The following is a 21258-nucleotide window of genomic DNA, read 5'->3' as shown; positions in this document are numbered from 1 at the left end:
ACCATGAAGAGGCAGCTTTATTAAATTAAGTGGTTTGGACTGCTTACGTTGGTTATTCCCTACATATTTCAATCTAATGTCATTCACAGTACAGTGTATGTTTTAGTTCATGGTTAAAAAAGTGTTCATTAAAAATATTTAAAATTACACTGAGAGCACCAATTTTTCCCCCTTTTGAGCAAAAACAAAGTTGAACATATAAAGAGGTGAAAGGCCAGTGCTTTAAGCTGCTAGCTGATTTCCACTAGTATTGTGGTGAATCCAGGTTTCATTTCATTTATTTATTTTATTTAGTTTCATTTAGTTTATATCTATCTTATATACATACCAAATAAGTTATCTAATTCCATCTATAAAACAAATACACGGCATGTATATCTGTGTTCATAGACATGTCCATACACTGATTTAAAACTAGTTCTGCCTTTAATTGTCATGTTTTAATTTTCTTCCTATTTTCTAGGTGTGGAACTCCTATTTTAGTCTGTCAGTTTTGTTCATAAATCAGCCAAGCCTCCAGCTGGAAACTGCCACTCCAGCCAAGAGAAAGAAGATTCTGGACAAGTAAGCACTTGGTCTCCTAACCTCTTATTGTTTCCATCACAAATTCCCATAAATTAGTGGGGCAGTTGCTTTATAAAATCATGAATGGAGGTCACAGGAAAACTTAGTTTAAATGTGAATTCAGTTATGTTAACTTTATTGCCACAGTTAAAGAGTAGCATCTGTCTCTTCTCTTTCAGATATGGTGATATGCGAGTGATGATGGCATATGAGCTTTTCAGCATGTGGCAGAACTTGGGTATATCTCTCTACTATTCCTGTTCTATCTATCACACCAAAGTTGCCTAAGATTTGCATTAAAAATTCTCATTTTAGTGCTATAAAAACACAGACCTCAGTCTTAGTCTTTTAGTTAGTTCCTCTAGGAATTTTAAACCAAAGAAAAATTGCTCTTTCTGCACAGCTTCAGAGTGCTTGTTTTTCTCTTTTGAAATATCACATGTCTATGAATTTAAATGCCCTCCTCTCAAATATTAGTGACATATCTCAAGAACTTTTTTCCCCAATATTGTACTGAATCAGGATTTAGAAAATTCTGCAACTCTGCTGCAATCCAGTCTAGCACTGAGCTTCATAGTTTCATAGTAGTTAGGGGTCAGAAGGGACCTGAATAGATCATCTAGTCTAACCCCCGCCACTGGTTGGAGCACACGCTGGGACACACGACCCGACAGGTGTTCATCCAACCTCTTTTTTAATTTACCCAAGGTAGGAGCAAGGACCACTTCCCGAGGAAGTTGGTTCCAGATCCTAGCTGCCCTAACAGTGAAATAGTGCCTCCTAATCTCTAACCTGAGCCTATTCTCCAGCAGCTTCTGGCCATTGTTCCTCGTCACCCCAGGTGCTGCTGGGGGGAATAGGACCCTTCCTATTTGCTGCTGATCTCCCCTAATGAGTTTGTAGGCAGCCACCAAATCCTCCCTCAGCCTCCGCTTGCTGAAGCTGAACAGGTTCAGGTTCCTCAGCCTCTCCTCATAGGGCCTGCCCTGTTGCTCTCCAACCAAGTGGGTGGCCCTCCTCTGAACCCTCTCAAGGCAGGTCACATCCTTCTTAAAGTGCGGTGCCCAGAACTGGACACAGTACTCCAATTGAGGCCGAACCAATGTCGTTTAGAGGAAGAGTATCACCTCTTTGGACTGACTTGAGATGCATCTTTGGATGCGCAACAAGGTGCAGTTGGCTTTGCTGGCTGTGGTCTGACATTGACGGCTCATGTTCATCTTGGAATCAATGATGACTCCAAGATCCCTTTCTGCCTCTGTGCTCACAAGGGGGGAGCTCCCCAGCTTGTATGTATGCTGTGGATTCCTTCTCCCCAGGTGCAGCACCCTGCATTTATCTACATTGAAGCTCATCCTATTACCATCCGCCCACTTCTGTAGTCTGTCTAAGTCTAATTGCAGCCTCTCTCTGCCTTCGAGCGTGCCTACCTCTCCCCACATCTTGGTGTCATCGGCAAACTTGGACAGTGTGTTTTCCACCCCCTCGTCCAAGTTGCTGATGAAGATGTTGAACAGTGTAGGCCCCAGGACCGAGCCCTGGGGGACCCCACTGTTCACGCCCCACCAGGTCGAGTACGACCCGTCCACCACCACTCTCTGGGTGAGCCCCGTCAGCCAATTTTTGACCCATCCAACTGTGTAGGCATCAATGCCACAGTCGCTCAGTTTATTAATGAGAATGGGGTGAGAAACAGTGTCAAAGGCCTTCTTAAAGTCCAGAAAGGCTACGTCCACGGCGACACTATCATCCAGGGATTTAGTTACCTGGTCATAAAAGGCCATCAGGTTGGTCTGGCAGGACCTGCCTTTGATGAACCCATGTTGATTTCCCCTGGGCATGATCTCCCCTGCTGGCCCCTCACAGATGTGCTCCTTGATAATTTTTTCAAGAATTTTCCCCAAAACCGATGTGAGGCTTATGGGCCTATAGTTTCCTGGGTCCTCCTTTCTCCCTTTCTTATAGATGGGGACCACATTAGCTAGTTTCCAGTCTCTGGGCACCTGGCCCATGGACCACAATCGCTCATACAGCCAGGCCAAGGGCACAGCAATGACCCCCGCCAGCTCCCTCAGCACCCATGAGTGGAGGGTATCAGGGCCCACAGATTTAGAAACATCCAGCCCTGCCAGAAGATCCCTAACTACTTCTGCGCAGACCCGAGGCCTGGCAGTGCTGTCCTCAAGATTGCCCCCATGTGGGAGAGCTGTCCTGTTCCCTGTCCAAGAAAACAGAGGCAAAGAACTTGTTAAAGATTTCGGTTTTCTCGTCTGGCATAGCCACAAGATTACCATTTGAGTCTAACAGGGGCCCTACATTACCTGGTGCCTGCTTCTTACTCCCAATGTATTTGAAGAAGGACTTTTTGCTGTCCTTAATCCTGGTCACTAGCCTGAGCTCCACCCCCACCTTGGCCTTCCTAATGGCCCTCCTACACTCACGGGCCAAGGAGGAGTATTTCTCCTTGGTGATAGCATGAATGTGGGCAACAGATGGTCTCTTCAGCAAAGGTATTTACTTGGGCAAAGGCCAGCCAGCCAGAGGTTCTCTGCCCCCTCCAAAAGGGTTAAGCAGTCCCTCCATTCTACAGCCCTGAGCACCCCCAAAGATCTGTTCACTTCAGCTCCCCAAAGCTCTTCCTCTTGTCTCAGTCCACAGACTCTTCAGGCTAGAAGCTATCAGGCTACTTATTTTTCCAGCCTGCTCTTCCTTTTGTCATCTGTATCCCCCTGGGTGTTGACCATCTCACCTTTGCTGATATATAGTCAAGGCCATTCCAAACTTCTTAAGGTTCATCTGGTCCCCTCTACACTTAGCCCACCCTGGCACTTAACCTCTCGTTTTCTGTGTACCGGCCAAGGAGGTAAACTGAGTCACATAATATTATAATAACAATGTGAACATAGTTAACACAGAAATATCATAAATCATATTGTTAATCATGCGTGCCTATTTATGGGTACTTTATTAGGGGAGTGGGAAACAAATGAAAAGTTCAGCATACTGATACAGAGCAGTCTGGATAATCTGGTAGGCTGGACACAAGCAAGCAACATGGGTTAAATGGCCAAATGTAAGTCACAAATACAGAACCAAAAATGTAAGCTATACTTACAGGATGGGGTATTTTTTACCCTGAAAAATAATGACTCTGAAAGGGATTTGGGGATTACAAAGGATGTCAGCTAAGCATGAACTCAAAGTGCAAAAGTGTGACTAAAAGAATTAAGTCATACCAAGATCAAATGGCTGAAAGTTGAAGCCATACACATTTAGACTAAAATAGAGCAGACATTGTTAGATGTAAGGATAATTAACTACCACTGAAACAACTAAGTAAGGGTTGTAGTTGAGTCTCTTATCATTGATTTTTTTTTTTAATCCAAATGAGATGTTCTAACTCAAACAGGAATTCATTCAAGGGAGTCCAGCAGCCTATGCCAGTAGTTTTCAACCTTTTTCCATTTGCGGACTCCTAAAAATTTTCAAATAGAGGTGCGGACCCCTTTGGAAATTGTAAGTGTTGGTACTCGCTTTTGACTGATCATAGTCATCTTTCGTGAACTGCTTAGACAGTCTGTAGACCCTCAGAGGGCCATAGACTACAGGTTGAAAATCACTGGCCTATGCTATGCAAGAGGTCAGACTAGATCTGGGATCAGCAATCCTTGTAGCTCTGTCTTGCAGCTTGGGTGCTCTGGGAGGGGAGCAGGGGCAGAGATATGTGGTCCCTGGCAGAGAACTAGGTCACAAATTCTGGCTCACAGCAGCAAAATGTTGCCAATCCCTAGACTAGATGTTTACAAACAACTTTTAGCAGTCTATTGCAGATTTCATCGTAGGGAGGATAAGGATCTCTAAAGCTAAAAACAGACACTGGATTTCTTCTGGAACAAAGCCATTTATCCTGAAGTCCTACAGATTCAGAAGGCCAACCCTTTTGTCCTCTGTTAAGTACCTATGAAGTATCCAAATTAATACTTCATTTGCAGCAGGACAGTCAGGATAGTTGTGGTGGTGACAATTTAGTTAATTGTCATTCAAGATGCCTGTGTAAATGACTATTCAACACCCTTTTAATGAGAGTCAAATCAGCCCCAGATTAGTGTGTTTTTAACATTAAAGATGTAAAGCATCTGAATGATGTAGTTGGGAAGGCCCTGCTTTGAGCAGGGAGTTGGACTAGATGACCTCCTGAGGTCCCTTTTAACTTTAACTTTTTATGATTCTGCGTGCATATCTACATGTTGCCGTATGGTGATGTTGCTATGCCGCCATGCTTTAGTACTTCCTCTTGGAAGTAATACCATGGCGCATAGTTAGATTTTGCCACTACATTGCCATAGTGGCACACTATAACTGGGGAGTGCACCACCACGGCGACATAGCACCACATGTAGACCCCATGTGATCACTACATCGCTGTAGTGCACATCTCTATGTCACTGTAGGGCAATGTGTAGATGCGCCCTATGTGTTCTATTAAATGCTATTAGTGTCATATCCCCATAAAAAATATTCTTAGCTGCTAGCACTTCTGAAATAGCAGTGGGATCTTTCAGTCCTCTCTGGCAGAGACTGTACACATGTATTTTTAACAAGCATGTGTATTTTTGACAAGACACATAAAATAGATTTTGAATACATTTCTCTGTAAATGAAAATGTTGTTTAACTTCTGCTGAAGGATTTATAAATTAATAAAAAAGATGACCATGCAGGCTGTGGCCTTGATCCTTTTGGGGAAAGGATGTGTTTGATGCTTTAAGGCATAATGCAGGGACAGGTTATATGTATAGAGTCTCACTTTTTTCACAGGAAGGAGTGATACAGGAACAAGGCTTTTACTAAATTTAGATTGTTTTGTGTTGCCCAGGGGAACATAAAATTCATTTTATTCCTGGAATGATTGGACCCTTTCTTGGTGTCACGCTGGTCCCGCAGCCAGAAGTCCGTAACATCATGATCCCCATCTTTCATGACATGATGGACTGGGAGCAAAGGAAAAATGGAAACTTCAAACAGGTAAAATGACTTCCCTGTTTTTTTCAATATCCTTTGTTGTTTTGCTCTTCCATAAGGCTGGGCTGGAAGCACAAAATTCTTTTTTGATTTTTTGTTTCTAAGTGTGAGGAGGCTGTTGTCATGGAGACTTTTCTGCTACTGTAATTAAAAAGTAACATAATTTAGAAAACTGCAACCAGAATCCCCAAATTATACAAACATTTCAGTATTGCATCTGCCAAGCGATAATTTCTGCCATGAATGTGGAGAATAGTGACCTCTTCCGGTCAGGTGAACCCCCCTGCACCACCTGCAAGCAGCTTCTCATGCTCCCTTAAAGGACCAGGCACACCCCAGTGCCCTGCTACATTGTTACGTTAGTGCCTAGGAGCTCTAGTCATAGATCCCCTTTTGCTAGGCATTGTATAAACAAAAGACAGAAACATTGTCCTAGATGCAAAGAGTTTACAATTTATGCATACAAAGTCTCCCTTCTATGTGCTCCTCTAGCTTCTGAACTGTTTCCGTATCAAAGATGGTCTCAGCATGGTCTTTTGCTGTTTAACTGTCACTCATGGATGCACTGTAGACTCAAATGTGCAAAAAACTCCTTGGGCTATTTATGGAACTCACTGCCACAAAATGTCATTGATGTATATATTGTAACTTACTAATGCTAGAGAAACATTAAACATTTCATAAGAGTCAAAATTAATACAAAATAGAATAATCAAGGTCTATAACTCTTATGATTCAGAACATAAGGAACTGGAACCAAAGCAACACTTGCTCTTATGATATAATATTACACGCAGCTGGGCAGGCATATTGTGGGCTTTTGCATTCCACTGAAGGATCAAGTGTCGGCCGCTGTCCAAGACAAGATATTGTAGAAGAATCGTTGATCTCTTTCAGTGTGACAGTATTCTGTATGACTAAAGCTCTTCAAATTCTGCTTTAATTTGAAGTGCTTCTAATTTAGAATGTGTTAGTACACCATAAATGTGCAGTCCCTCCCAGCTAAAAAAGTCTTAAAATGTGTCAGAGCATATTCTGTATCCCAAAAATCATTCCCAAAGCTGTCCCCTACTCCAGACCCAAACAACAGAAAAGGACAGCATGGTGGGTTGGTAAGGCTGACACAAAGACAAGGAAGGATAAGGAAGGAGGTCCAAGGTCTGTCAGCAATATGACTAGGTTAGCAGGGGAAGATTTTGATATGTGATCAGGGTCTAGGACTAGACAAAATGAGATGAGGAGGCAAGAGGAACTGTCTGAGACACAAAGGTGTCTTCCTGAGGGGGTTGTTCAGGTGACTGGAGGGTGGAAGGGAGTTGGTATTCTCATGTGTTGGGATGTTGTTTGGGGAAACCCTGTCTGTGGGTTGGTTGTTAATTGTAAACAAGTCTTTTGGATAAGATAGGATGTAAATCTGATCAATAAGTAAATACATAAATAATAGGGCTGTGCGAAGCTTCAGTTTCTGATTTGATTCAGCAGCCGAATCTCCAAATCCGAATCAAATCAGGAGACCCTTTAACCTCTCCGAATAGAATCAAAACCCTCCGAACTGATTCGGAGAGATTTAGAAAGATTCGACAATTTGGACATAGACACAGCTTTACATTTTTTTTCTACATACCTCTAGGTAGCACATGGCTCATGAATGCTGCAATGCTGGCGCGCATGGAATGTCCCACAGAAGTGCAGGGAGCTGCCCAGCAGCAGAACCTGAAGTGGACCGGAAGCACTTCCAGTTCACTTCTGGGTCTGCCGAGCCCCCCCACCCCCTCCCCCCCTGGCTCGACAACTGGTGCCTCCTAGGTTTTGGGGAGCACCCAGGGTCCCCCTGCAGCTGATAGCCGAGCCGGCAGGCTGCGGGGGGTGCCCCCTACGTGCTTGGTGGCGGACCCGGAAGTGGACTGGAAGTACTTCCAGTCCATTTCCAGGTTCGCTGCCGAGCACACAAGATACCTTGAAGTATGTAGAAAAAGTATTTAAAGCTGTGTCTATGTCTGAATCACTGATTCTCTTAATCAGCATCAAATCTTCAGATTCATCCGAATTGAATCAGGGACAGTGATCTGAATCAACTAAATGAATCACTGTCCCTGATTTGGGCTGAATGCAAATCCAAATCGAATACAGCCTGTTTTGCACACCCCTAATAAATAACCCTGGCCCAGGGAGCAGGGAAACATCTTGGCTTGTTTTACATCTGCCCTTCAACAGACTAGGAGGTACAGTGCCTGCCTGTGCAGGCAGTCCTTCCAGGCAGCTGTTCCCTGATGGGTAAGTTGGGCTGATGATAGCCAGGTGGGATGATGGTGAGCTGATCAGTTGGTCTTCCCTGACATCATTGCCATCCAAGTGGTGCTGTTTTGAATGCTGGGATAGTTCCTACTTGGGGGATCCAAACAGGTGAAGCAGTCCCACCACCCCCACCAGCATAGGCGCCAACTTTTATTTTTGCCAGGGAGGACCTAAGATGATGGACATATGCCCCCAGCCCCCCAGTGAGTGGGGAATGGGGTGTGTGTGTGAGGAAAGGAGGGTGTGGGCACAGGTGACACATGGGGGGGTGGGAGGGGGCACAGGTGTTGTGGCAAGGGTGTTGGGAGGGTACATGCCCCCCGATATTCTGCACCCACAGCAGGGCATCGGGTGCAGGACTGAAGGCAGGCCAGACCAGCTCCAGGCAGGTGCTGCCTCTGCAGCCCAGCAGGCAGGACCTGATATGAAAGGGAGCACCATGCTGCCATGGATGCCAAGGTGAGGCACCACCTGCCCACTCAGCAGCAGCAGAGGCACAATTCTGCACCGCTGCCATACCTCACCTAAGCAGCCGTGGGAAGGTGGCACTTCCTCCCTCTCTGGGCCCCATCAACTAGGCTGGGGAGGCAGCTCCTGCCCAGAGTTGGTCCATCCCAGCTGTGGCCCTGCACCTGTGCTCCACTGTGGGTGCAGAAATCTCAGGGGGCATGTCTCTCCCCACACCACATCACCCTGGCCCCCTGCCTCTCTGCCACATCGCCTGTGCCCCCCCACCATGCATCACTTGTGCCCCCCGACACATCGCCTGTGTCTTCTCCCCTTTTACCCCATAGAGGTACCTGGAGGGAGCTGCAGGAGCTATTCTCCACCACTGCTTCACTGCCTTGGCCTAGGGCTGATGCAGATCACAGATGTGCCCACAAGCTGCTCTCTCTTTCATGGTTTATTCATATATGGCCTGATTTTCATGGTCTTCCTAAGGATGCTCTCCTTCTCCCAGATGGAAAGAAGATCCAGGACCTCCCCTTACTTCCAGTTGGTGGAGTGTTTTACAGATGCAGACATTCTGTGGTACAAGTCATTTGAATGGAGGGTGAATGGGTGCTCAAGTGTGTTTGAAGCACTCACAAGGAGCCAGTTTTCCAGGGTAGCAGTTTAGAAAACGCTGGCAGCCTTCATGCCTAGCTTGGTTGAGGTCACACTCATGGCAGGCTGTGGTCTGAGGGCAGCAGAGTTGGGAGTGAGTCACAGGGGAGTCATCCCAGGATAGTTAAAGAAATAGGAAGCAAAGCAAAGCATCTTGATATGTTCGTGTGCCAATTATCTCCCTGTCCTGCTCTGGTGAGGAGAACAAACATCACATCAAGTGCTTCATCAGGAAGTGCTTCAGGGTTATTCCTGTTCCATTCAGGGTCATTTTTTATATGGCTGAGGCTGATTTGCACTGTAGCATAGTGTGTGTTGTCTGACCCTTCATTTTTATAACTCTTTTTAAGGCACTTGAAGCACCAGAAATGTTATGTCTGTTGTGACAGGTACCCACTCTGGGCCGACCTTAATGTGGCCCGCACACCTGTTCCCGGGGCAACCGCCCACCTACTCACCTGCCATGCCTTGTTCTTAATTGATTAATCAGTGTTGATTAGCAGGAGGCTGCCCTTGTACTACCCCGCTGCTAGGGGCACTATCTGCGGCTCCGTTTCCTCCCCTACACCGCAGTCCACACCTCGACGATGGAATAGCTGTTGTTTCAGCTCTATCACTATCTGGCCCCTCCTGTTCTCTCTCAGGCCTTTCTTCCTTTGATGCACGCTCCCTCTGGTGCTAGGGCTCTCTCCAGCCCTATCTCGCTCTGTGCCCTCTTCTCTGGGGCCTTATCTAGAATGCTGCCCCCTCCTGGGGGCTCTCCGTGCCCCCACTTGGGCTCCCTGGTAAGGCTGCCCCCTATCTGGGGCTCTCCGTGCCCCCACTTGGGCTCCTCGATAATGCTGCCCCCTAACTGGGGCTCACAGTGCCCAACTTGGGCTTCCCAATAATGCTGCCCCCTAACTGGGGCTCACAGTGCCCAACTTGGGCTTCCCAATAATGCTGCCCCCTATCTGGGGGCTGGGGTCTATGTACCCCATACACTGCGCCCCTGCTGGCGCTGGGGTCCCCACGCTACTGTGGGTCCCCTATGAGGCCTCCTCCAACCCCTAATAGCCTCACCCAAACCACCGGTCTAACCAACAACAAAACACAAGCCCCTGGGCTGTAAATAAATTGAAGCCGCCTGGCTAAAACAGCATTGCTTAATGCTGTTAAGTGTGCATTAGAGCTGCCATACGCTGTACCTGCAGTCAGGCTTCTTCCTGCACCCTGGCTTAAGGAGCTCCTGGCTGCTGGCAGGGAACTGCCTCTGGCCCCCGCCCCTAGGGTTTATAAGGGCCAGGCCCTGCCCCTTCTGGTCAGCTGACCTTCCCTGGTTGCCCCAGCAACCCACAGCTGGGCTCCTTAGTCATTGCTAGGGCTCCCTCCCTAGCAGTTTCCCTCTTCGGGAGCAGGGCACCTCAGTGCTCTGTGACACTGTCCATGTCCTGAATGTATTCTTCTTTATGTGGGCAGTTATCTAGTATACAGAAAAACCTGCCCATGTATTAGATTCCTCTTTGAAATTTGAAATTATTATGGAATGGAGTACAGCAGATAAACAAGGCTTTCAGAAATCAGTTGTTCTTAGAAAGAGAATTCAGTCCAAGGGATGATTCTTTTTGTTTTTGCTTTTGTTTAGCTTTTCCATACTAAATTGGTTGCTAGGGGACTTTTTAAAGGGGGGAAAAAACCTGCTTTCAAGCAGCTTTTATGTTTATATTTTGTAATGTAAGGTAACTTTTTTGCCAAGGTCACTTTTTCAGATATTGAATAACAATGCAATGTGATTCATTTACCAAATCAGGTTTCCACTTAAGGTCTTGGTAAGAAGATTCTCATTTTCATTTGTGTAATCACTGGCTGGTTTACTTTTGCTTCTCATTTGCTTCAATTTCATTTTGGCCTCTGAAAGAGACAAAAAAAGAAAATTACTCTTTGCTTGTCATTAAATACACACAAGCCATTCTCCTACACAGCATTTTTTACTTTTAAAATGCCGTTTTTACTAGGTTTAAAAACATCTCATTTAAAAAAAAAAACTCTTGGGTTACAGGAAACCGTTGGTTAATATTAGCTAAAAATAATCATTGTATCCCAAATCATCAAATAAGAATATACATAACAGGGTTTTTTTCAGGATAAATATTATTATGTTAAAGCAAACAAGAATGAATACATAATAATGATTTATGTAAGAAAACCAAAATATAATAAACATGCTTACCAAAAGTTAAAGGAAAACACATAATTTAATCAAAAAGAGTCTTAGTAACATTTGCCAGTTTGTTTGCTAGATCAGGGGTGTCAGACATAAGGCCCATGAGCCAGATCCGGCCCATGGAGCCGCTTTATCCAGCCTGCCAGACCATCAGTGTGGATGAGCAGAATAGCCTACCACAAAATGTTGATCATTGACAGAAGGGTGAGCAAGACCTGATACGCCCCAGTCACCCTCCAGTCACTTTGCCAGTTGCCACTGCCACAGTCCTAGCTCTCCAGTCACCAGCCCCACCTTTATGTCTTGTGCTGGAGATGGACCTGGAGCCAGAGCTGTCACCACCACATGCTCTGATCCAGAGCCAGAACTACTGCCATTGCATGTTCCAGTTCAGACCCAGAGCTGCTGCCACTGTGTGCTCCAGTCCAGAGTGGTGGCAGCTTCCTCATGCCCTGGTTCAGAGTGGCCCATAAGGAGCCCCATGGTCCAGATCCAGCCCAGGGCAGAACGAGAGTTTGAAACCCTTGGGCTACTATTACTGCAGGGTAATGCTAAGGTGATTGAATCATTGAGAACTGATTACCTCCAGTACTGAGATCCATTACAGCATATAGACAGTGATGATGCTATAGATTAGTTTCTCCACATGGCTTTTCTGTTGCTGGAAGATAGAATAAGATGAGACTCCAGCTGATGCATTCCTTCATAGGAAATGTGCATGTGGGCAGTATTAAAAAAAACAAGAAACTAGACAATAAAGACTTCTGTAAAGAAAAAAACACTATCTTTTCAGGCAAGTCCATGCTCAGGAAATGGATAAGTGAACTTGGTATTCCCCTTCTTTCACTGACACAAATGAAGCAGCTGGCACTCAATCTGAGCCATGGTTTAAGATGTTTAAACAAGATGTGTTTTATTTCAGGCCTTTTTATATCAAGGCAGAAAGCATCCATCTATAAAAGGAGGAAACCTACAGAGCATGAGAAATGAACCATAATGTATAATTCCTCTAGCCTTCTTGATGTTTGGAATTTACCTTTTCTACAAACACAGCTGATTTCTAACTAGTCACTTCTCCCTGATCCAGGTGGAAGCTGAGTTGATTGATAAGTTGGACAGCTTGGTATCAGAAGGAAAAGGAGATGAGAACTACAGGGAGCTGTTCAGCCTGCTGTAAGAAATGCCAATCTCTGTTCACCCTGTATGTTACAAGATTGCTTTGGCAAGACTATGTGAAAGTTTAAAAGAACTGGTGTGTTCTGAAATAGCAGCCATGGAGGTGACTTTCCTATGATGACAGTAAAACAAAGGGCCACTAATCAGAGAGAGGATTTTGAAAAGGCTTACCACAATTTTTAACACACATGAAAATATAGGAAAAGCTAGTGTGTTGTTTTTTGTGTCTTTCCCTGTCTGAAATCTAGTGCTATACTGGATAGTCAGCTGGTTAAACCAAATAGCCCACCTGTGGTCTCCACCCTTCTGATATGCAGACAGATACAGTAAAGGAGCTAGTGCTCAGCCTTGTGTAACATCAGTAGGTAAAATAAGAGTATTCAGACTGTTCAGAGAACCAGATAAACCATCAAGCAGTTCAAGACAGTTTTGGGACATGTAACATCACCCTCCATTTTTTCCCTTTCCTTATCCCTGTATTTGAATGTCATGCATTAAGTTAACCCCAAATAGCTGAAAACTGCTTCCTTCATAACCTACCTGTATATTTTTCCAGTCCCTTCCAGCTGGATATTAATGCAAAGATAAACCAAGATCTGGTCTCCTGCATTGTTACTTCTGGATTTCTGAACAGTCTCTAAATCAGATTTCAGATGTCCTCACTAGATGCTGTTCTAGGTGTGAGGGAACTTATTTTGAATCACTCTGTGCTGTCTCTTGAGTTACCGGTAGATCCTGTTAATTGCTCCAGTGACTCTAGTAACAGAATACTAGCCAAATTTGCAGCAAAATCTCAAACTGGTCCCCATTTGCACATAGCTTGAAGTACGTGAACATCTATCTCTGTACACTGCTGGTTCACCAACACCCACATGTGTACATTATAGAATTCACATCTCTCCATCATTCGTACATGCAGGTACATCTTTAATCTGCCCACCCATGAGTTTGTACTTAGAAAATATGCACAAATATTTTAACATGCCCTAGTGGAAGCCACTGAAAGATTGGCACCATGCAACTAAAAATAACAATTGTAGTTTGAAAGGAAGTCATGAAATGGCATTACTCCTTGAGGTGTGGGAAGAACAATGCTCCATTTTCCTTTGCTGCAGTTGATGACATCTCATACCTAATGCAGTTTACAGTCTGAAAGAAATACTGCTGATTGAATTATGTTAGTGGGTAGTGATTATGTGCATTGCAAGGAAAGACATAACTCTGAACTCAGATCTCAAAAACCCTTTAGTTCACCTTTGAAACCACATTCCATTCTCTACAAGACTCAGCAAAAGTTCAAGAAGCAAATCCCTGGAAAAGTCAATGCTGATGCAGTAGTTTATCACTTATTTCCCCACAGAGTTAATACTATGTCAAATAATTAGTTCCACATAAGACTCTTGAGTCTCAACTGAGATCCATTCTTTACTCTGCTGCTGCAGTGTGCAGGAGAAAGAAAGTAGATACGTCCCTCCAGTTGGAAGTTCTTCCAATAAAGAAGTGTTCACTTACAGTGTACCAGCATTGGAGTTGGTGGCAGCCCTCTCCTCTGCTATCAAATGGCTAGTGAGCTGATCTGAAGGGATTAAGCTACAGAGATTAGCCTTTATCTCTTATTTTTTAAAGAATTCTTCGACTAAGATTCTGATGCTACACTTCAACATTATACCTTAAGCTGTAGTTAATTTTACAAGGCCTGCTTCAGACCACCATACAGACATGCTACCCCCACTTCTTACTTTGCAGAGCAGTAACAGGATGTTTTTACTTATTCATTTTTAAATTAAACAAATTGTGATGCCAGATGTTGATGAGATTGCTCATTAGGGACCAGCATTTATTAGAGTGTTATTGAAATTAAATGTATTACATGAAGTTAGATTCTTTCCAAAGTGTAGCTTTCCATTTCTGTAAGCAGCATTTTGGTATACTTACAAAAGCTTGGGACCCAACTCTTGCCATATACCGTGTTCTCTTCCCAGTGTCTGAAGTGGGGATGTGAGGGGATAATTTGCCTTTTGCTGCTAGTTTCATAATATCCTTGTCTTTGCCTCATGCTGCATGGAACAGAACACAGCTTTTTGGGCCCTATCCCAGGTAAGACTGTGATTGTGTGAGTTTTCTGTAAGGGAGAGAAAATTGCCCTAGGTGTCTTCAGGCTCCATATCATTTCTATGGAAGTCTCATGTGTTCTCTTTCCAAACAGCCTGCTGGAGAAGATTGAACAAGAAACATGGCGGGAGACTGGCATCTCCTTTGTTACATCAGTCACGCGCCTCATGGAGCGTCTTCTTGACTATAGGTAACTGATAACAACAGTACCATGCTCTGACTAAATGTAGCCTAATATTCTGCAAGAAGAAATCACTACAGAATTAGTAATGTGCCAAATGTTTTTATATTATTCTTTTATTCTTTTTTAAACTTCCAATTCTGTGTGGTATGGAGTAATATGAAGGCAAGCATTATGCTCTGTTTTCAGGTCCTGAACAAAGATAGTGAATATAGGCTTTGGGTCATAAATTGAGAGTACTGTGTTCTTCATTATTTTATGTTCAATCCTGATAAAAGCTAGCAATGAATATAAAGGCATGTGTTCAATTCAGATTGTGACAGTGTGGCTGAAACACCCTGCCATGAGAACCAAAAGGAGAAAACAAAGGAGACAAACTTACCAAGGGATGCCAGGAAAACCGTGGTGAGCCAGGGCAGGAAAGACGCTGCGCCCTGACCAATTAAAGAAACCAGCTGGAGCCACAGCAGATCAAAGGCTGCCGCGGCAAACCCAGCTGCCGGGGTTCGAGCCCAGGATAGGGAAAGCAGAGTGGCCAACAAAAAGAGAAAAAACCACGCTGAAAAGTGGAAGAGAAGATAGCTGGGTCAGGCAGGCAGCGAATGGAGGCTGCCATGGCAGACCCAGCTGGACAGAAAGGAAATTTAAAGGGATGTCAAGGGAGCATTTGGGGTTGGGAGGAGAGAGATGGAGATGAAGCAAGAAGAAAGAAGATGGGAGAGATTGCAGAGAGAGAACTGACCCCGGGGCTTAGAGGAAAGTTCCAGTCCCCCAACTTACCTAGTGAGAGCCAGCGAAGAGTCTGCTCGGATGGTGAGAGCCAGCGTGGAAGTGGAGGAAACTGCTCTGTCAGTGAGTCCAGTTCCGGGGGGTTGAAGGTAACCACTCGGGGAACCTGGAGGAGAATGAAGACACAATTGAGATTGCACCCCAGGAGGGGGTGAGTCCATCCCAACCCTGAAGGTAAGGGTGGAATTAGAATTAAGAAGTAGCTGTCTTGGGACCCATGCAGGGAAGAACGGGGTAGGCAGCCAAACTAAGAGGAGGACTCCAGTGAAGGGGTCCATAAGACTAAGACCGGCTCATCAACATCAGAGGCAAGTAACAACACACCCAGAACATCTGGTATGATTAGGGCAGAGTATGGGGATGGTGGAGCCCTACGAAGACAAGTCGACTTCTTGAGCCTATAACCAACCCTTTTGTCTCCCAAGAGTATTTTGACACTTCTCTCTCAAACATCAAAGATGTGGCAGGAGATTTTCCGAAGGACGAAACACTACCATCTCAGCAGGGAGACAACTTGGTTCCAGGCGGCATGCCATTGACCTCCTACGCAGATGTTTCAATTTCTGTGGTTGGCAATGGAATTGAAAGACTGTAGAACTTACTGCAAATTGCTTACTTCACTCGACTCTTGAAAAGAATGCCCCGTGCTGAACTTAGGAACGTTCTTAAATGATTTGCTTAATCGAGGCCTGTCTTTGCTGTGTCCTGTATGCCTAGTTCCTAGCATATAAGGTAGATATTCCATCAAGCTGAAAAAAAATCTAACACAGCACTTACTAATCTTAGTTTCACTTATTCAAAAAATTCTAACATTTTGATTGTAAAGAAACCCTTAAAACTGCAAATTGAATATAAACAGAAGCAAAGTTGTTTTTCTGCATCTGCAGGTAACTTGGAACTATAATGAACTGTCCAGTTCATCTCAGTAGGCTATTACGGCTGGAGCCAAAGGACAGTAGTTTATGTAATAGTTGGTTATATCACTACTGATCACTTCAACAGAATACCTGTGTGATGTGCTTATTCCATAGTCCCAAATTCTTTCCTATGCTCTCTCATGTGCCAGAAACTGCAATTGTTTCCTACAAATCTGTAAAAATCTGCAGCTTCCTCTGGTGGTGATTGTTGCTGAAGCAGTTAAACAGCAAAACAAGAATTGAATATGCATTCAAAAGGGAAAATATAGGGAGTTGAATTTACTATCAAAAAGGTCAACCCATGATCTACTGCACTTATGTAGTGTCTGTTTTTGTTGAATGCAGTAACAGACATCAAATGTTTAATTTCAGTGAAGCTGCAGCAGAGCTTCCAGTTTATCACACCAACATGCAGTTGAAGGATGGGCCAACACCAGAATATACAGGGCTATGGCTAGAGTTTCTTCAGCATGGCATTTGTCAGCAGCCCAAATGAATCTAAGCCAGAGGTGTAACTGGCCTGAACCATGCCCTGAGAAGTGCCCCCTTCTTATTGCTCCATATCTAGAGGGAGACAGAGGCCCCCCCAACCCTGCTCTGTTCTGGTGCACCTCCCATTAGGCAGTGTCTGGGACTTGTCCCCCATTTGCCCATCCATTCTTACTCTACTGATCTAAGCAACGGTACTCTTGTAAGTCACACACAGCATGTCTAAAAGTAGAATGGAGGATTTTGCTAAATGCTTCTGACAGCTCAAGTTGTCTAGCCACCAGTTAGCTGACACGGTGGGCCCCAACAAACTGTTGTGTCACTGGCTTTAAAAGTTTTTGTCTCTTCTTTGCAAATTCATATAAGTTTTTCATGTTAAGCTTAGGTAGTTCTAAAACTTTTAACTTTCACTATGCCAAGCTGTAAATCATTTCCAAAATCTGCCAAAAATGCAGAGGCTATTTCAGTATTGAAATCTGGATAAATGATGGATTCAGAGTTTTTCACGCCTCCAGTAGGTCTTTAGTGAAAGTGATTATAGGTTACAGTGATTTGATGCTTGTTCAGGTTGCTCTTTAAAATGAGAACAGCAATCCAGTCCAGTTCCTAGTTGCACAAGCAGCACCATAATCAAAACTGGCCATCTCCACAGAAAACAAAGCTTGAAGGGACCCTGAAGAATGACTGTCCATTTCCCCCCCATCTCCTCTTTGTAGGTCCTTCCAGGTTAGGATTGAAGCATGTTGTAGTGGCACTGGTACTACCCATACTGTACTACGTGTATGGACAAATAGAAATCTCAGTCTCTAGGGCTGTCAATTCCATGCCTTTTGAAAGCAAGAAATTAACTTCATAAATAAAATTAATTTGAGGGCTAGTAACTTAATTAGACCTAGAATATATTAACAGTTTTCCAAGAGGTGCTTTTTGATATACATGTCATCATTAACTGTTGTTTTGGCATCAAGGAGGGAATTGTGATGATAAAACAGCTTCATCTTTAGTTCAAAGGTACCCTTTAACAATCTGATTGTCTTAACTGTGTTCTACTTTTAAGGGACTGCATGAAAGGAGATGAAACAGAGAACAAGAAGATTGGCTGCACTGTTAACCTGATGGTAAGAGTACTTTATTTTTCTCTTTTTCTTGACCTCTGCCTCATGGTTCCATGCATAGTTTTGAGTCTGAAGTGGAAAAGGTTAGAGAAGTTGCTATGCAGAGTTGATAGGATGTCAGCATCCCAGAACTGAAAATGTAGAAGTCTTTTTCGTTGTGAATTTACAGTAGTGTGTAGTTAAGTGATTCCACAGAGACAGGAGGTGAGACAGCACAGCATATTGAGCAAACTGGCTCTTAGCAAAGGATATTTTTACAAGCAGAGACATTCATTTTCCCTTCATTCTGTGCTGGACATGCATTCTTCACTCATACCTCCTTATCTCTGTGTGTAGAGCTGGCTGAAGTTATATACCAAGGATGGCAAGGGAAAGAATAACAAACACACATTTAAGGGTTTTCACTTCCTTCAACACATGCTTCCTTGCTGTCATATTTGTAGGGAGAATGTGAGCCCAGTTCTTCTCTCCTTTATACTGATGCCAAATTCCATGTACTCCCACTGATGTTAGTGAAATTACTTCTTGTTGTCACAAGATTAAATGAAGATTTGGAGCTATTCTCTCATATCAATGCATTCTTTCTATAATATACACACAGCTTCTGGAACTAGGAGGTGAAGTGTCTTAGGGTTATCTTTTTGAATGCTAAGTTTCATGTTTTTTTACAGAACTTTTACAAATCTGAAATTAACAAAGAAGAGATGTATATCCGCTACATTCACAAGCTGTGTGACATGCACCTACAAGCTGAGAACTACACAGGTAAATAAGTTTGCTATATGCAGGATTTATTATTGGAATCCAGGCCAGAGGAGTGGAGTCTCCCAGCATTTGTTTGTAATATCCATTGAATACTTTTCTAGGAAATATTTTGAAGATTACCTACTGCAGTTGGCAGAGTAACAAGCTTTGCAGGAAAATGGCATGGGCACACAGAAGCACACTTGTGTTCCATAACCCACTTCATAATGGTTTACATTAACATTCTCTGAAATGAGAACTGATCCAGAAAGCATAGTTTTTTGTTGTTTTTTTTTTTTAAAGGCAAGGTTTAAAATAATCAGATGTCCAACTAAGTTATCTTGGTAGTTCTAAAGCATCCATCCCTCAAGGGTAAATTTGTAGGATCCAATTCATAATTGCTCAGATTCTGTGTTTCTACATGCCTTGAATCACAGGCCTCAGTATTAGCATTTACACATGCCAGTACTTGACTGTGAGTATACAAGGGCACAGTAAACAGGAGGCTGGGATCCAAACCAAATGAACATCTGTCTCTCAGTGCACAGTGACTGAGTGCCAAAAGAACATAGCTTTTCATTGTTTCCTTTTTCAGCATTTTGCCTAACAGTTCTCGCACTTTCCTGAAAGATGAATAAAATGAAAAGATAGATCCTGATATCTTCTAGAACTATTTCCCCCTCTTCTCTTTGGATAAAGCACATTTAAAGCTGTTTTAACTGGCTTTGTGGGGTTTTCTTAAAAAGGAAGAGTGCCCAAGTAATGGATGGCAAGCAGTGCCTTTCACATGGAGCTGCAGCCTTTGGACAGTTCCTGTTTGCTGGAAGAGCCCAACTAGTAAACTGCTCAGGAGAAAGAAAGAGCAGTGCTGATGTCTGCAGCCACATTTTCATGCCCCCTTCTCTCAAAATTGCCTCAGGTAGCTTCAGCCTCATCTGTATATGGATTCCATTTTAAAGTATTTTAAGGGAACTTTAGTTTTTCCTAAAGATTCCATAATTAAGATTACTTATGCATCTCTTCTTCTGTGTGTGCATATTGTTATACCATTTTAATTATATAACATTTTCTCTCCAGCTAAAATGATATATCAGTGCAATTTTTACATACCCTTAGAAGCATATTTAGTATCTTCTGCTGTTCTCCATTTCTTTGCATAGGCCAGACAGAGTCCACAAAGCTACTTATAAAAACTATACAATAAAAGTTGGAAGAAAATAACTATGTGCTGCAGTGAAATAATAAGTTATAAAAGCATCTGAGTAGACTTCTGATTCATACCCCAGAATTTAAGTACTACCTCATCTAGTTACAAAAATAAATCTTTTATTTTAACAAATGCCTTTATAATACAATGTATAATTGCAGAAAGACTCTCCAGAGCATGAATTCTAATGTTTTAATTCACTCTGTTGCCTAGAGGTCATGCAGCTTTTGGTTTCATGTAATGCAGTAGGTGTGTATTAATTCCCCATCATTCAAGCCCTATTGTTTCATATCACTAATCAACTTGCTGTGATGGCTTCTAAGAAAGAGTCTGGTTTGTAACTAATGCAAGCAAGTGAAGAAGGTGATCTCCAAACAATAACTCAAGGAGGAAGAATGCTGAAGGGACTTTGTGGATGATGCCCCTGTTCTAATGTTCAGGACTGATAGAAGCCACAAGCATTGTTAATCATGTAACCTATCCAGGAGGCTTGTATAAGAGCTGGAGAAAAGTTAAGGGCACACAAGGAAATGAATTATTAAATCAGCAGAAGCCTGATATATTGGTATGTTTATACCTCAGTAGTAAGATACAGATCTATTTCAGACTTGCATATATCTTCATAACTTGGTGATCTAGGAGTCAGAAAAATACTGGAGATGTGATAACATGAACAGCAGTAAAGAATCTCTTCCCTTCAGTCATCAAATGATCAGAGAAATGTAATGAATAGCAAAATTAGACAGCAGTTGCAAAAAACCATCCATACTCCCAGCTTAGCTGACAGGAGAGAATCCATCACCTTTTTCCCCTGTGTACCCAAGACACGTTATCCCTGTTATGCGGAAGCATTTAATTGTTGATCCACTAACCAAGTGGCTTCCATCTCTCTGATTTGGCAGAGATGAGTGCCTGGTTTTCCTCCACTGTATTCATTACTAAGTTATTCTGTATATACATTTTTCATCATAGTTTGCTTAACACATCAAGTGCAAATCAAACCTATCAGTTGTATTTATTTGTAGTAATTTACTCAGTGTTTCTTAATGATCTTCCAACAGAAGCTGCATTTACATTGCTTCTCTACTGTGAGCTGCTTCAGTGGGAAGACAGACCTCTGCGAGAGTTCCTGCACTACCCATCTCAGTCAGAGTGGCAGCGTAAGGAAGGGCTGTGCCGGAAGATTATCCATTACTTCAACAAAGGGAAGGTATGCCAGTAACCACTCTTTTCCAGCAGCTTCCTTCCCCATCCCTGACTTACTGATGGCCTGTTTGCCAGTCACTTCTGTCGAGTAGTATGGGTATTAAAGGATTTTATATGACCAGTTTTCTTTCA

At 43.3% G+C, this 21258-nt stretch overlaps 1 protein-coding gene across 1 annotated transcript in view; it reads left to right on the top strand.

Annotated features, from left to right (window-relative positions):
• Window positions 1-21258, top strand: part of DOCK3 (dedicator of cytokinesis 3) — a 590333-nt gene that overhangs the window by 501200 nt on the left and 67875 nt on the right. Inside the window, exons 30-38 of the mRNA XM_025213329.1 lie at window positions 464-564; window positions 744-802; window positions 5440-5588; window positions 12278-12363; window positions 14437-14463; window positions 14573-14668; window positions 17912-17972; window positions 18641-18734; window positions 20982-21130. Of these exons, the coding sequence (XP_025069114.1) occupies window positions 464-564; window positions 744-802; window positions 5440-5588; window positions 12278-12363; window positions 14437-14463; window positions 14573-14668; window positions 17912-17972; window positions 18641-18734; window positions 20982-21130 (822 nt within the window). The remainder of the gene's footprint in view (window positions 1-463; window positions 565-743; window positions 803-5439; window positions 5589-12277; window positions 12364-14436; window positions 14464-14572; window positions 14669-17911; window positions 17973-18640; window positions 18735-20981; window positions 21131-21258) is intronic.

This window comes from Alligator sinensis, unplaced genomic scaffold (genome assembly GCF_000455745.1).
Source record: "Alligator sinensis unplaced genomic scaffold, ASM45574v1 scaffold630_1, whole genome shotgun sequence".
NCBI lineage: Eukaryota > Metazoa > Chordata > Crocodylia > Alligatoridae > Alligator > Alligator sinensis.
The sequence above is the reverse complement of the archived record's forward strand: the minus strand, read 5'-3'. Positions and strand labels throughout refer to the sequence as shown.